This window comes from Cetorhinus maximus, chromosome 28 (assembly GCF_964194155.1).
Source record: "Cetorhinus maximus chromosome 28, sCetMax3.hap1.1, whole genome shotgun sequence".
In the NCBI taxonomy this organism is placed as follows: domain Eukaryota; kingdom Metazoa; phylum Chordata; class Chondrichthyes; order Lamniformes; family Cetorhinidae; genus Cetorhinus; species Cetorhinus maximus.
The window spans coordinates 18,361,735-18,374,495 of NC_135906.1; the positions used below are offsets into that span (position 1 = coordinate 18,361,735).

Sequence of the window (12,761 nt, forward strand, 5' to 3'; positions counted from 1 at the left end):
TCATGGTCTGAAATTGTTGAATCAATGTTAAGCCCGGAAGGCTGTAAATGATTAGGCAATTTCCAGCCTCCCAGACTGAATATTGATTCAACAACTTCAGACCATGGACTCTCTCCTCCATCCTCACCCACACACACAGGCAACAGTGACTCGCAGACCCTTTTTATTTTATATCCACTTATTTTTATTTTTATTCATTTTTATCTTCATTCATTTATTTATTGTTTTATCCCCCTTTATTTATCCCCACCATCTTATCCCATTTTCGATCCCCCCTTTTTTTTTCCCACAGCTACCCTCTCCCCCTCCTCCCACTCCCACCCCCTCCCCCCCACCCCACCCCACCCCCCCACTCGGACCATCTGTCACTTGTCCATGTTGTTCTTTCCAGAGTGCTTACCCTTGTCCTGCTACTATCACATTCTGCTTTCTGACCTTAACGCCACCATTCGCACCTCCTTTAGCCAGAATCATCATCATTAACACCCCCTTTGTCCTTTTGTTCATGACACCTCTGACAATCTCTCCTTTGCCCCCACCTATCACTGGCCTTCTATCCAACTACACCTGATCCACCCCCCTTAAACAGTCTAAATTTCATCACATTTTTACTTCTCTGTAGCTCTGAAGAAGAGTCACACGGACTCGAAACGTTAACTCTGTCTCTCTCTCCACAGATGCTGTCAGACCTGCTGAGTTTTTCCAGCATTTTCTGTTTTTGTTTCTTTTTCTTATGGTCGATTTGATTTTCCTCCTGGGTTTTTACTTGCAGTGGTGTTCTGGAGAACACTGTTTCACTCCAGCAGACACCACAACAACTCTGGGAGGTTGGCAACCCACCTCGGTGACGTAGCAACAACGCCGTGTTTGAGAAAACGTTCCTGGGTCTGATCCCGGAACCTTGTTGTACTTACCTGTCCTTTCCGGTCTCCTTTTTAAAAGCCCCATCACAGTATCTCATCTGTTCCTCTGTCAGAGTGTAAAGCTTAGCGGATGGAAAGCGATTTTGAACAGTCCTCAGCATGTTATAGACCAACCCCTTGCCGTCGCGCCTCATGTTCCGTTGAGGGCCCCAGAAGATGTAGATGGAGCTGTTGAGGTGGGAGGTGAAAGGTTCTTGCTGGAGGAGCCATGGGGTGCTGGTGTGAGACACCACTCTCACTGTGGTCTTGCTGCCCACATCAGACTGATATCCTTCTGTAGGCGCATTGTTCATCCGCCAGACACACTCTGATTGGTCAATCTCTGCTCCCAGGCCTGTGCCCAACATCTGGCCAGAGCTGGAGACAATGCTGCACTGGTCACAGCGGAGGGCCAGTGGCTATAAGCAGAAACAGACACACTCACAGTTCAGTCTTCATAACCATCTCCCCTCCTATTGTTATAGGTACTTCATTATCTCAGGATCGTTCTTCACGGGGGGGGGATATGGACAGTGAGGGTCAATGGGCTAACCAGCATGAACTGCATCCAAACTGTTACCAGGTCAGTAACTCCCAGTGCAGTACTGAAGGAGTGCTGTTCTGTCAGGGGGTCGGCACTGAAGGAGTGCCGCACTGTCAGGGGGTCGGCGCTGAAGGAGTGCCGCACTGTCAGGTGGTCGGCGCTGAAGGAGTGCCCCACTGTCAGGGGGTCGGCGCTGAAGGAGTGCCGCACTGTCAGGGGGTCGGCGCTGAAGGAGTGCCGCACTGTCAGGGGGTCGGCGCTGAAGGAGTGCCGCACTGTCAGGGGGTCGGCGCTGAAGGAGTGCCGCACTGCCAGGGGGTCAGCGCTGAAGGACTGCCGCACTGTCAGGGGGCCAGTACTAAAGAAGTGCTGCACTGTTGAATGGTCAGTGCTGAGGGAGCGTCGCACTGTCAGAGGGTCAATACTGACTGAGTGTTGAACTGTCGGAGGGTCAGTGTTGAGGGAGGGCTGCACTGTCGAAGGGTCAGTATTGAGGGAGCACTGGACTGTCGGAGGGTCAGTATTGAGGGAGAGCTGCACTGTCGAAGGGTCAGTATTGAGGGAGTGCTGCACTGTCGAAGGGTCAGTATTGAGGGAGTGCTGCACTGTCGGAGGGTCAGTACTGAAGGAGCGCTGCACCGTCGGAGGGTCAGCATTGAGGGAGCGTCGCACTGTCAGAGGGTCAATACTGACTGAGTGTCGATCTGTCAGAGGGTCAGTATTGAGGGAGTGCTGCACTGTCGGAGGGTCAGTATTGAGGGAGTGCTGCACTGTCGAAGGGTCAGTATTGAGGGAGTGCTGCACTGTCGAAGGGTCAGTATTGAGGGAGTGCTGCACTGTCGGAGGGTCAGTGCTGAGGGAGTGCTGCACTGTCAGAGGGTCATTACTGAGGGAGTGCTGCACTGTCAGAGGGTCAGTGCTGAGGGAATGCCGCACTGTTGGAGGTGCCATCTGCCCCTCATATAGATATAAAAGATCCCATGCCACCATCTGAAGAGCAGGGGAGTTCTCCCTGGTGTCCTGGTCAATATGTATCCCTCAATCAACATCACAAAAACTGATTTCATCGTCATATTACTGTTTGTGGGAGCTCGCTGTATGCAAATTGGCTTCCATATTTCCGACATTACAACACTACACTTCAAGACGTGCTTCAATGCCTGTAAAGCACTTAGGGACATACTGAGGATGTGAAAGGCACTATATAAATGCAAGCCAATCTTTCATGCAGTGTAAGTGCGGGTAATTCACAAAATGCTTGCAGGTGTATGAGGGGCGCTGCCTCACTAGGGTACTTACCTGCTGCTCCGCCAGGCTAACGTAACCCCGCAGCACCTTGGAATCCTTTACAAAAACACCCAGGAAATGACTCCGGCCGCTTCCTGGCCCCCCAGCCAACTGGGAGAGTATTACGGGATAGGGAGACTGATGGATGTAATGCACCACGACAATAATGAATGCCACTCCTCCAATCAGAGCCACCGCTACCAGAACATTCAGCTGGATAAAAACATAAATAAATGAAAGGTCACATAATGAACCAGGTGTAGAACACTGTGTTCAGACTGGGACTGTACATGAAGAAGATATTAACCTTAGACTGAGTGCAGCACTGATTGACCAGAATAATACTGAGGGAGTGCTGCACTGTCAGAGGGTCAGTAGTGAGGGAGTGCCGCACTGTCAGAGGGTCAGCACTGAGGGAGTGCTGCACTGTCAGAGGGTCAGCACTGAGGGAGTGCCGCACTGTCTGAGGGTCAGCACTGAGGGAGTGCTGCACTGTCAGAGGGTCAGCACTGAGAGAGTGCTGCACTGTCAGAGGGTCAGCACTGAGGGAGTGCCGCACTGTCAGAGGGTTAGCACTGAGGGAGTGCTGCACTGTCAGAGGGTCAGCACTGAGGGAGTGCTGCACTGTCAGAGGGTCAGCACTGAGGGAGTGCCGCACTGTCAGAGGGTCAGCACTGAGGGAGTGCTGCACTGTCAGAGGGTCAGCACTGAGGGAGTGCTGCACTGTCAGAGGGTCAGCACTGAGGGAGTGCTGCACTGTCAGAGGGTCAGCACTGAGGGGGTGCCACACTGTCTGACGGTCAGCACTGAGGGGGTGCCGCACCATCGGAGGGGCAGTGCTGAGGGAGCACCGCACCATCGGAGGGGCAGTGCTGAGGGAGCACCGCACCATCGGAGGGGCAGTGCTGAGGGAGTAGAGTGCCGTTGCAGGGGCAGTGCTGAGGTGGTCTGGCCAATATTTATCCTTCAGCCAAAATTCACTGAAACAGGTTATCTGGTTATTGTGGAACCTTGCTGTGCACAAATTGACTGCTGCGTTTCCTATATTTCATTAGCTCTGATGTGCTTTGGGAGGTCTTGTGGTCATGACTGGGGGGTTTAGAAGTGGAGGAGGAAGGGTTTTGGAAAGGAATTCTGGCGCCTAGAGCCTCAGCCAGAGCTGCAGGGATTAAAATCAAGAGTTCTCAAGAGGGCAGAATCGGATGAGTGCAGAGATCTCAGAGGGTTGGAGGAGGTTACAGAGATAGGGAGGGGCGAAGTCATGGAGTGATTTGAAAACAAGGCCAATGCGCAGGAGTGATGGAGTGAATGGGTGCGGGGGGAAATGAGTGAATGGAGGAGTGGGGTAATGGGTCAACGGAGGGAAGGGGGACTTATGGGTGAACGGGGGCGGGGGGGTAATGGGTGAACGGGGGTGGGGGGGTAATGGGTGAACGGAGGTGGGGGGGTAATGGGTGAACGGAGGGAAGGGCGGGTAATGGGTGAATGGGGGCGGGGTAATGGGTAAATGGGGGAGGGGTAATGGGTGAATGGGGGAGGGGTAATGGGTGAATGGGGAAGGAGTAATGACCTAATGGGGGTGGGGTAATGGGTGAATGTGGATGCAGTAATGGGTGAACGGGTGTAATGAGTGAATGTGGGTGGGGTAATGAGTGAACGGGAGCAGGGGGTAATGAGTGAATGGGGGCAGGGGGGTAATGAGTGAACGGGAGCAGGGGGTAATGAGTGAATGGGGGCAGGGGGGTAATGAGTGTGCGGGAGCAGGGGGTAATGAGTGAATGGGGGCAGGGGGGTAATGAGTGAATGGGGGCAGGGGGGTAATGAGTGAATGGGGGAGGGGGTAATGAGTGAATGGGGGCAGGGGGGTAATGAGTGAATGGGGGCAGGGGGTAATGAGTGAATGGGGGCAGGGGGTAATGAGTGAATGGGGGCAGGGGGTAATGAGTGAACGGGGGCAGGGGTTTAATGAGTGAATGGGGGCAGGGGGGTAATGAGTGAATGGGGGCAGGGGGGTAATGAGTGAACGGGGGCAGGGGTTTAATGAGTGAATGGGGGGAGGGGGTTAATGAGTGAACGGGGGCAGGGGGTAATGAGTGAATGGGGGCATGGGGTAATGAGTGAACTGGGGCAGGGGGGTAATGAGTGAACGGAGCAGGGGGGCAATGAGTGAATGGGGGCAGGGGGTAATGAGTGAACTGGGGCAGGGGGGTAATGAGTGAATGGGGGCAGGGGGTAATGAGTGAATGGGGGCAGGGGGTAATGAGTGAACTGGGGCAGGGGGGTAATGAGTGAATGGGGGCAGGGGGTAATGAGTGAATGGGGGCAGGGGGTAATGAGTGAATGGGGGCAGGGGGTAATGAGTGAATGGGGGCAGGGGGGTAATGAGTGAATGGGGGCAGGGGGGTAATGAGTGAACAGGGGGTTAATGAGTGAATGGGGGGGGGTAATGAGTGAATGGGGGCAGGGGAGGTGGGTGTGGGTTAAAACCCCTACACCATTTGTTTCTGCTTTTGTGTTGGGATTATTGCAGACACATTAAGCACTCCGATGAAATGCCAGCACATTTACTGCAGCCTGTGCATTAACAACTGGACTCGGACACAAGGGCAAAAGCAGCCAGTTTAACAAATATTTGCATTCAACTGAGAAGCTTTTAATATTGTAATTGTACAGGATCATGGCACGAAGGCTGGTACTGATCACACTGACTGCCTCCCGCTCTCATGCTGCATTTCACCTCAATAGAAAGGGAGGAAAGAAAAGATGCATTTACCTTTTTCTGTGCATAAATCATCCTCACTCCTTGTCCAACGCAGTGTGTTCAAATAGCGGGGAGGTGCGTGTGTTTGGAGCAATGACGCCCTTGTCCATGCAAGCAGCCATCTACACATTCTCAGGACACCATTCTTGCAGTGAAACCATGACTGGGCTTATCTCTGTCTCTCTCCTCTCCAGCAGCTTCACTCTCCCCCCACCCCACTCCTCCTCCTCCTCTCCGTGTCACATGACAGTGAGAGGAGGCCAGCTACAGTTCGATTAGCCCCAGGCTCCACTGTGAGTTGTACAAGATGAGCAATGAGCTGGTCCTGTGCACTGCCGGACTGTGTGTGAAACTGGACAAGGCTGTCATTGCTACTGATGGGTCTGCGATGTTGCTGATGTTAAGGAGGTCACATTCCTTACTCCCCACCCCCCCCAAAAAAACCCCCCTGCTTGTTGCAGATAAACGCAGAGCCTGGTTTTAATTGACTCCCAAGTCTCTGTTGAATAAACTCTCAGTCAGGGATGAATCTGGGACATTCTAATTATTGTCAGCTCCTCTCTTGTGATCAGAATTAATCAGCCTGGGTTGCCAGTGCTAAATACAGAAATGTACAGCTGTATGGAGATGGAGTGAGGGGGGAAGGAAAGTTAGAAAGGACAGCTTGATGAATTTGCACGACTGAAGGCAAAGTTGACCTTATCTGATGGTTTCTTTCTCTCCAGACCACTGCTGGAAACGAATGACACTTTCTTGCTGGGATTTACAGGTTATTTTTATTGTTCTATGTATTTTGGTGTCGTTGGCAAGGCAAACATTTACCGCTCATTCCGAACTGTCCCATGGCTATCTGGGCCATTTCAGTGAGTAGTTAAAGAGTTAGTGATGTTGCTGTGGGACTGGGGTGATGTATAGGAGCAGACCGGGTAAAGACAACAGGCAGGCTTCCTTCTCCCAAGAACATTTGTGAACGAGTCGTTTATTTTTTGCTGAAACAATGATCTGACAATCCCTCAAACACTTTTACTGAGACCGGCTATAAAATTTCCCACCTTGTAAACTGAATCCATTTCCTTAAACTGCCGGGGTGGGTTTTGAATCCGTGGCCCCCTAGCTGGATCATGAACCCAGTACCTGAAGCTGTTATGAGTGTGGGCGCCTCTCATTAGAGGGGGGATGAGGCAGGAGGTGGAGGTGTGTGGATCTGCCTGTCTGGGAAGGAGATATCTGAGAGGTGATTTTATCGAGGGATAGATATAGTAAACAGGAGGGAAAATTACATTGTGAGACTTAGAATGAAGCCACACAGGTTTAAATGAATAAAAGGCAAAAGTTAGGAATGAGCTAAGGAAGAATTTCTTCACACACAAGTGATCAACGCATGGATCAAGCAATGGAATCATTTAAAGAAACAATAAGGGCTGCAGGTTCTTTCTGAATAAAGATGGCTGAATGGCCTCCCTCATTCTTGTGATAATACTGTTTGAAGGAAAACTATGTAGAATTACAGAACAGTGACAGCACTGACACAAGGCATTTAACCCATCCTGTTCCCATGTCCCTTCATCCACTCTCCTATCCGACCTTGTCAGGGCTGTTGACACCGTCTCGGTTTCACTCACTGACTCTGGCAGTACATTCCACACACTCACAACCCTCTGTATAAAGCTTTGTCCTGATCTCTGTCCTAAATCTTTTCCAATCAATCTTCTATCCCTTTTCTCTCGCTCTAGGCCCTCAATCACTGGGAACAATTTGTTTCTTTTTCCTTGTCCCATTCCTCCATAATTTACTGAATCACCTGTTAACCTTCCGACGAAAACAGCCTCAACTTGTCAATCCTTTCTTCATATTTGTCTTTCCTCATTCCAGGCAGCATCCTCCTGAATCTGTGCAGATCCCCCTTTCTATCACCTCACGATCCTTCCTACACGTGGACCTGGAACTGCACAGCCTCTAACTCTGCTGTCACTGGGGTTTTTATATACATTCATCCTTACATCTCATTTCCCTACTTCCCCCTGTAATCCCCAATATTCTGTCCTGTTTGCTTTTTAAGTCCTCACTAACTTGAAGAGTTGCTGTTCATGTCTTGTTAACCTGAACTCTCAATTCCCTCTGCTCCACCACAATATCCAGCTTCCTCCATTCAAGGTATAACTATCGCTTTGTGATTTTCTTTATTCTTTCCTGGGATGTGGGCATCACTGCCAAGGCCAGCATTTGTTGCCCATCCCAAATTGCCCTTGAACTGAGTGACTTGTTAGGCCATTTCAGAGGGCAGATAAGAGTGAACCACTTTGCTGTAGGTCTGGATCTGGAGTGACATGTTTGCCAGGCTAGACCAGGTAAGGATGGCAGATTTCCTTCCCTAAAGGGCATTAGTGAACCAGATGGGTTTTTACAACAATTGTTGATAGTGATCACTGAGACTAGCTTTCAATTCCGGATTTATTAATTGAATTTAAATTCCACCAGCTGCCATATGAACCCTTGTCCCCAGAGATTAGCCTGGGCCCTGGATTACATCCAGTGACATTACCACTACACCACTGTCACTATTGCTGCCTATTCCCCAGCATTGGGTAGCACCTGCCACGTTTCTGCTCATGACAGCTTCTCATAAGCTTACATTGGTCCCCAGAGTTACTCACTGTGCCTCTAGTATCACCTGTACATTTGTCCCCCACTCCCCTGTACCCTGGATCCAAATCATTCACATACATCAGGGTCAGCCACCAAGTCCAGGGAAACAATACTGGATCAGCTCTTCCTCTGATCAGCTGCATTTCCTGTAAAAAGATTGGCCTCCATAGATGTGGTGGTTTTATAGCTGAATGCATGAAGCATCTGTAACAAAATAGATGAATTAGTGGCACAAGTAGAGGTAAATGGTTTAGATTTAATCACCATTACAGAGATATGGTTGCAAAGTGATCAAGGTTGGGAAATATTCCAGGATGCACAATATTTCAGAATGGCAAAGGAGGAGTAGCCCTAATGTTAAAGGATGACATAAGGACATTAGTGAGAAACGATGTGACCTCAGAAGATCATGATGTAGAATCAGTGTGGGTGGAAATTAGAAATAGCAGGAGACTAGCTGCTGCTCAGAGCTCTACCCACACCCACCCCATTCCCTTACCATGCACAAGCTCTTATCAATGCCCATTCTCCAGTCTCCATCTCTCCACTCCAATTCCCCCTCACCCCCTTCCTGGACACCCATTCCTCAGTCCCTCTTTCTCTCTACCCATTTGAACGCCAATCCCCTGATCCAGTCTCCCACACTCCTATTCCCCCAGTCCCTGCCTCGTTCTCCTGCATCCCTCCATCCCTGACCCTCTCCTGACCTCCCTGTTTCCCAATCTGGATTCTCCCTTTCTCTCCCTCCAGGCCTCACAGGGAACTACCCATTTCCACCCACTCGGAGAGGTTGCCATGAATCACAATTCTATGGTTTTTTTCTTTTCTAACCAGTTTTAACACCCACTTTCCCTAATTCGAGACCCCTAAATTGATCTCCTACTTGTTCCCTTATCAAAAGCATCCTGAAAGTCCATGTATTGGCCTCAGTGCTCATGCAGTGGTCTGACCAGAGCCCTGGTCAGTTTGATTACCCCTCTCCCTCCATTTGTCCTTTGCTGTTTTACCTCTGCTGATAACATTGACCATTTTGCTTGGGTTGGACGTGGTGAGTGATAACTCTCCAAAGACTCCAACTCTTGGAACCTGGTCTTTTGCTGAGATGTTGATAGACCCCGCGGTGCTGATTTCTCTCTTTATTTCAGATTTGTAGTTTTTATCTCACTATTTAAACACGAGAAGCTCTTTCTGAAGTGTGGCATCTGAATAGGCCTCACTTTGAAACCAATAAACAAGTCATTCTCACCCCGGCTGAAACTGGATGGTAAATGTATATATAAAATAATATCATATATCCTACATCATATCAACAATTTCCAGTTCCCTGGCCCCAACCGCCCTCCTCTTCACCATGGACGTCCAATCCATCTACACCTCCATCCCCCACCGGGATGGTCTGAGGGCTCTCCACTTCTTCCTCGAACAGAGGCCCAAATAATCCCCATCCACCACTACTCTCCCCCGTCTGGCTGAACTTGTTCTCTCACTGAACAATTTCTCCTTAAACTCGTCTCACTTCCTCCAAATAAAAGGTGTGGCCCCAGTTATGCCTGTCTCTTTATGGGGTATGTGGAACATTCCTTGTTCCAGTCCTACTCAGGCCCCCTCCCACAACTCTTTCTCCAGTACATTGATGACTGTTTCGGTGCTGCTTCATGCTCTCGCCTGGATCTGGAAAAAATTATTAATTTTGCTTCCAATTTCCACCCCTCCATCATTTTCATGTGGTCCATCACTGACACTTCCCTTCCCTTCCTTGACCTCTCTGTCTCAATTTCTGGTGATAGACTGTCCACCAATATTCATTACAAGTCTACCGACTCCCACAGCTACCTTGACTACAGCTCCTCACACCCCGCTTCCTGTAAGGACTCCATCCCATTCTCTCAGTTCCTTCGCCTCCGTCGCATCTGTTCTGATGATGCCACTTTCAAAAACAGTTCCTCTGACATGTCTTCCTTCTTTCTTAACCGAGGTTTTCCACCCACAGTGGTTGACAGGGCCCTCAACCATGTCCGGCCCAGCTCCCGCACATCCGCCCTCACACCTTCCTCTCCCTCCCAGAACCATGATAGGGTCCCCCTTGTCCTCACTTATCACCCCACCAGCCTCCGCATTCAAAGGATCATCCTCCGCCATTTCCGCCAACTCCAGCATGATGCCACCACCAAACACATCTTCCCTTCACCACCCCTGGCGGCATTTTGCAGGGATCATTCCCTCCGGGGCACCCTGGTCCACTCCTCCATCACCCCCTACACCTCAACCCCCTCTCACGGCACCTTCCCATGCAACCGCAGAAGGTGCAACACCTGCCCCTTTACTTCCCCCCTCCTCACTGTCCAAGGGCCCAAACACTCCTTTCAAGTGAAGCAGCATTTCACTTGCACTTCCCTCAATTTAGTCTACTGCATTAGCTGCTCCCAATGCGGTTTCCTCTACTTTGGAGAGACCAAACGCAGACTGGGTGACCGCTTTGAGGAACACCTTCGGTCTGTCCACAAGCATGACCCAGACCTCCCTGTCGCTTGCCATTTCAACACTCCACCCTGCTCTCATGCCCACATGTCTGTCCTTGGCCTGCTGCAATGTTCCAGTGAAGCTCAACGCAAACTGGAGGAACAGCACCTCATCTTCTGACTAGACACTTTACAGCCTTCTGGACTGTATAAACTCTCTCCTCCTTCCCCATCCCCTTTCCGATCCCCCTTTTTCCAATAATTTATATAGATTTTTCTTTTCCCACCTATTTCCATTATTTTTTTAATGTATTTCCATCCATTGTTTTATCTCTGCCTTTTAGCCTATTTCGATCCCTTCCCCCCACCCCACCCCCACTAGGGCTATCTGTACCTTGCTCATCCTGCTTTCTACCCTTAATGTCATCATTAGCACATTCCTTAGATAATATCACCACCGTCAACACCTCTTTGTCCTTTTGTCTGTGACATCTTTTGGTTATCTCCACCTATCACTGGCCCTCTATCCAGCTCTACCTATCCCACCCACCCCTTAAACCAGTTTATATTTCACCTCTTTTCTATTTTTACTTAGTTCTGTTGAAGAGTCATACGGACTCGAAACATTAACTGTGTTCCTCTCCGCAGATGCTGTCAGACCTGCTGAGTTTTTCCAGGTATTTTTGTTTTTGTTCTGGATTTCCAGCATCCGCAGTATTTTGCTTTTATAAAATAATATATGTCTATATGTCAGGGATAAAATACCTCGAGTTTAGACCCAGCAGGATATGGTGTTGTTCACTCTTTGTGCAGACAATTTACCCCAGGTGAATTGGTCATTAATTCCTGGTGCGCACCTTTAATTGCTCACCTGAGCCGAATTAGCGGCAGGTGTGCACGCACGGCCAGGTATCGGCACTGGCAGCGCGCACGCGCGGGCTGGTTGGCCAGGGACCTCTGACTTTCTTTTGCCTCTTGTGAATACTAACCACGGGGAGGGGGTGAAATAGCCTGGAGATGTTGGTTTATTTATGGCAACTGCGGGTGATCCGGCAGCCGGAGGGGGTCGGGTTCCTGCTGATGACCTGGGGCCAGGAGAAGCAGAGAGTGGGTCTTATCCCAGTCTCAGGGGGTTCCTCTACCTATGGATAGAGGATTGTAGACTGACTTGTGTCTGCTTTACTGTCATAAAGCTTCTTTTTTTTTGAAAAAAAAAGGTTCAAAATCCTTTACACAATCCAAGAATCGTGTATAATTGTTATTAATGCTGGAACTTGCTCTGTGACTACTCAAGACTCTCAGAAATCAGCTCATCCTATAGAGGAATGAGTTTGGAATTTCATATCATGAAAGGATTTGATGAAGGTTCAATTAATTAAGCTTTTGGTGTTAAATGTTCTCGTTTGGGGAAGTATTTCACTTTCATAAAATCGAAAAGAACTGTTGGAGTGAATGTCAAGGAAACTCTTGTGTGGGGCCACAAGATGAGTTTAATTGTGGATTGTTAAATGTGTGTAAAGTTAGGAGGGGGTGCATGTGGAATTAGCTGAAGTGTTCAATCATACATTGAATTGTAATTTTAATTTGGTAAGGGTGTTTACTTGATGTCAGAGCAGAAGGAAAGTGTAAAATGTGCCTTGCCCCTCTCTAGCACTATAACCTTCCTCAGCCCTACAGCCTTCCAAGATCTCTCCCCTTCTCTAATTCCATTACCCCTCCATTGGTGCCTTCAGCTGCCTAGGCGCCCCCTTTCTGCCTCTCTTTCTTCCTTCCTTCAAGTTCCTGCTTACAACCTTCCTCTGACCAAACTTTTAATCTCCTTGTGTGGCTCAGTACCACAGTTTGCTCTGATGAAACATTTTGGAGTGTTTTACTATATTAACAATGTTATGTGAATATAAGTTGTTGTTTTCCTTCAAACAGTCTTGAGTTTGTAGCAGCCTATGGTTTCAGTTATCACTTGAGGAAGATATGATGCTTCATTTGTTCTGTTGTTTGTCAGGGATTGCATTCCTCCCCTCCAGTATATTTATTGTAAAAGTAGGTTTTGTGTGTGTTAATTGATTTGGAGACAACTGGCCTGGAGGCTTTGACTCATCAAAAGAAGCTAGGTTTGAAATGCTAAATATGTAAACATGGCTGAAGTTTTGGAATGTGAGGTG

At 49.1% G+C, this 12,761-nt stretch overlaps 1 protein-coding gene across 1 annotated transcript in view; it reads right to left on the bottom strand.

Annotated features, from left to right (window-relative positions):
- Nucleotides 1-5,732, bottom strand: part of LOC144668999 (alpha-N-acetylgalactosaminide alpha-2,6-sialyltransferase 3-like) — a 10,484-nt gene extending 4,752 nt beyond the window's left edge. Inside the window, exons 1-3 of the mRNA XM_078531546.1 lie at nucleotides 5,507-5,732; nucleotides 2,746-2,946; nucleotides 915-1,321 (exon numbers count right to left, since the gene is read on the bottom strand). Of these exons, the coding sequence (XP_078387672.1) occupies nucleotides 915-1,321; nucleotides 2,746-2,946; nucleotides 5,507-5,527 (629 nt within the window). The 5' untranslated portion in view covers nucleotides 5,528-5,732. The remainder of the gene's footprint in view (nucleotides 1-914; nucleotides 1,322-2,745; nucleotides 2,947-5,506) is intronic.
- Nucleotides 5,733-12,761: the final 7,029 nt, after the last annotated feature.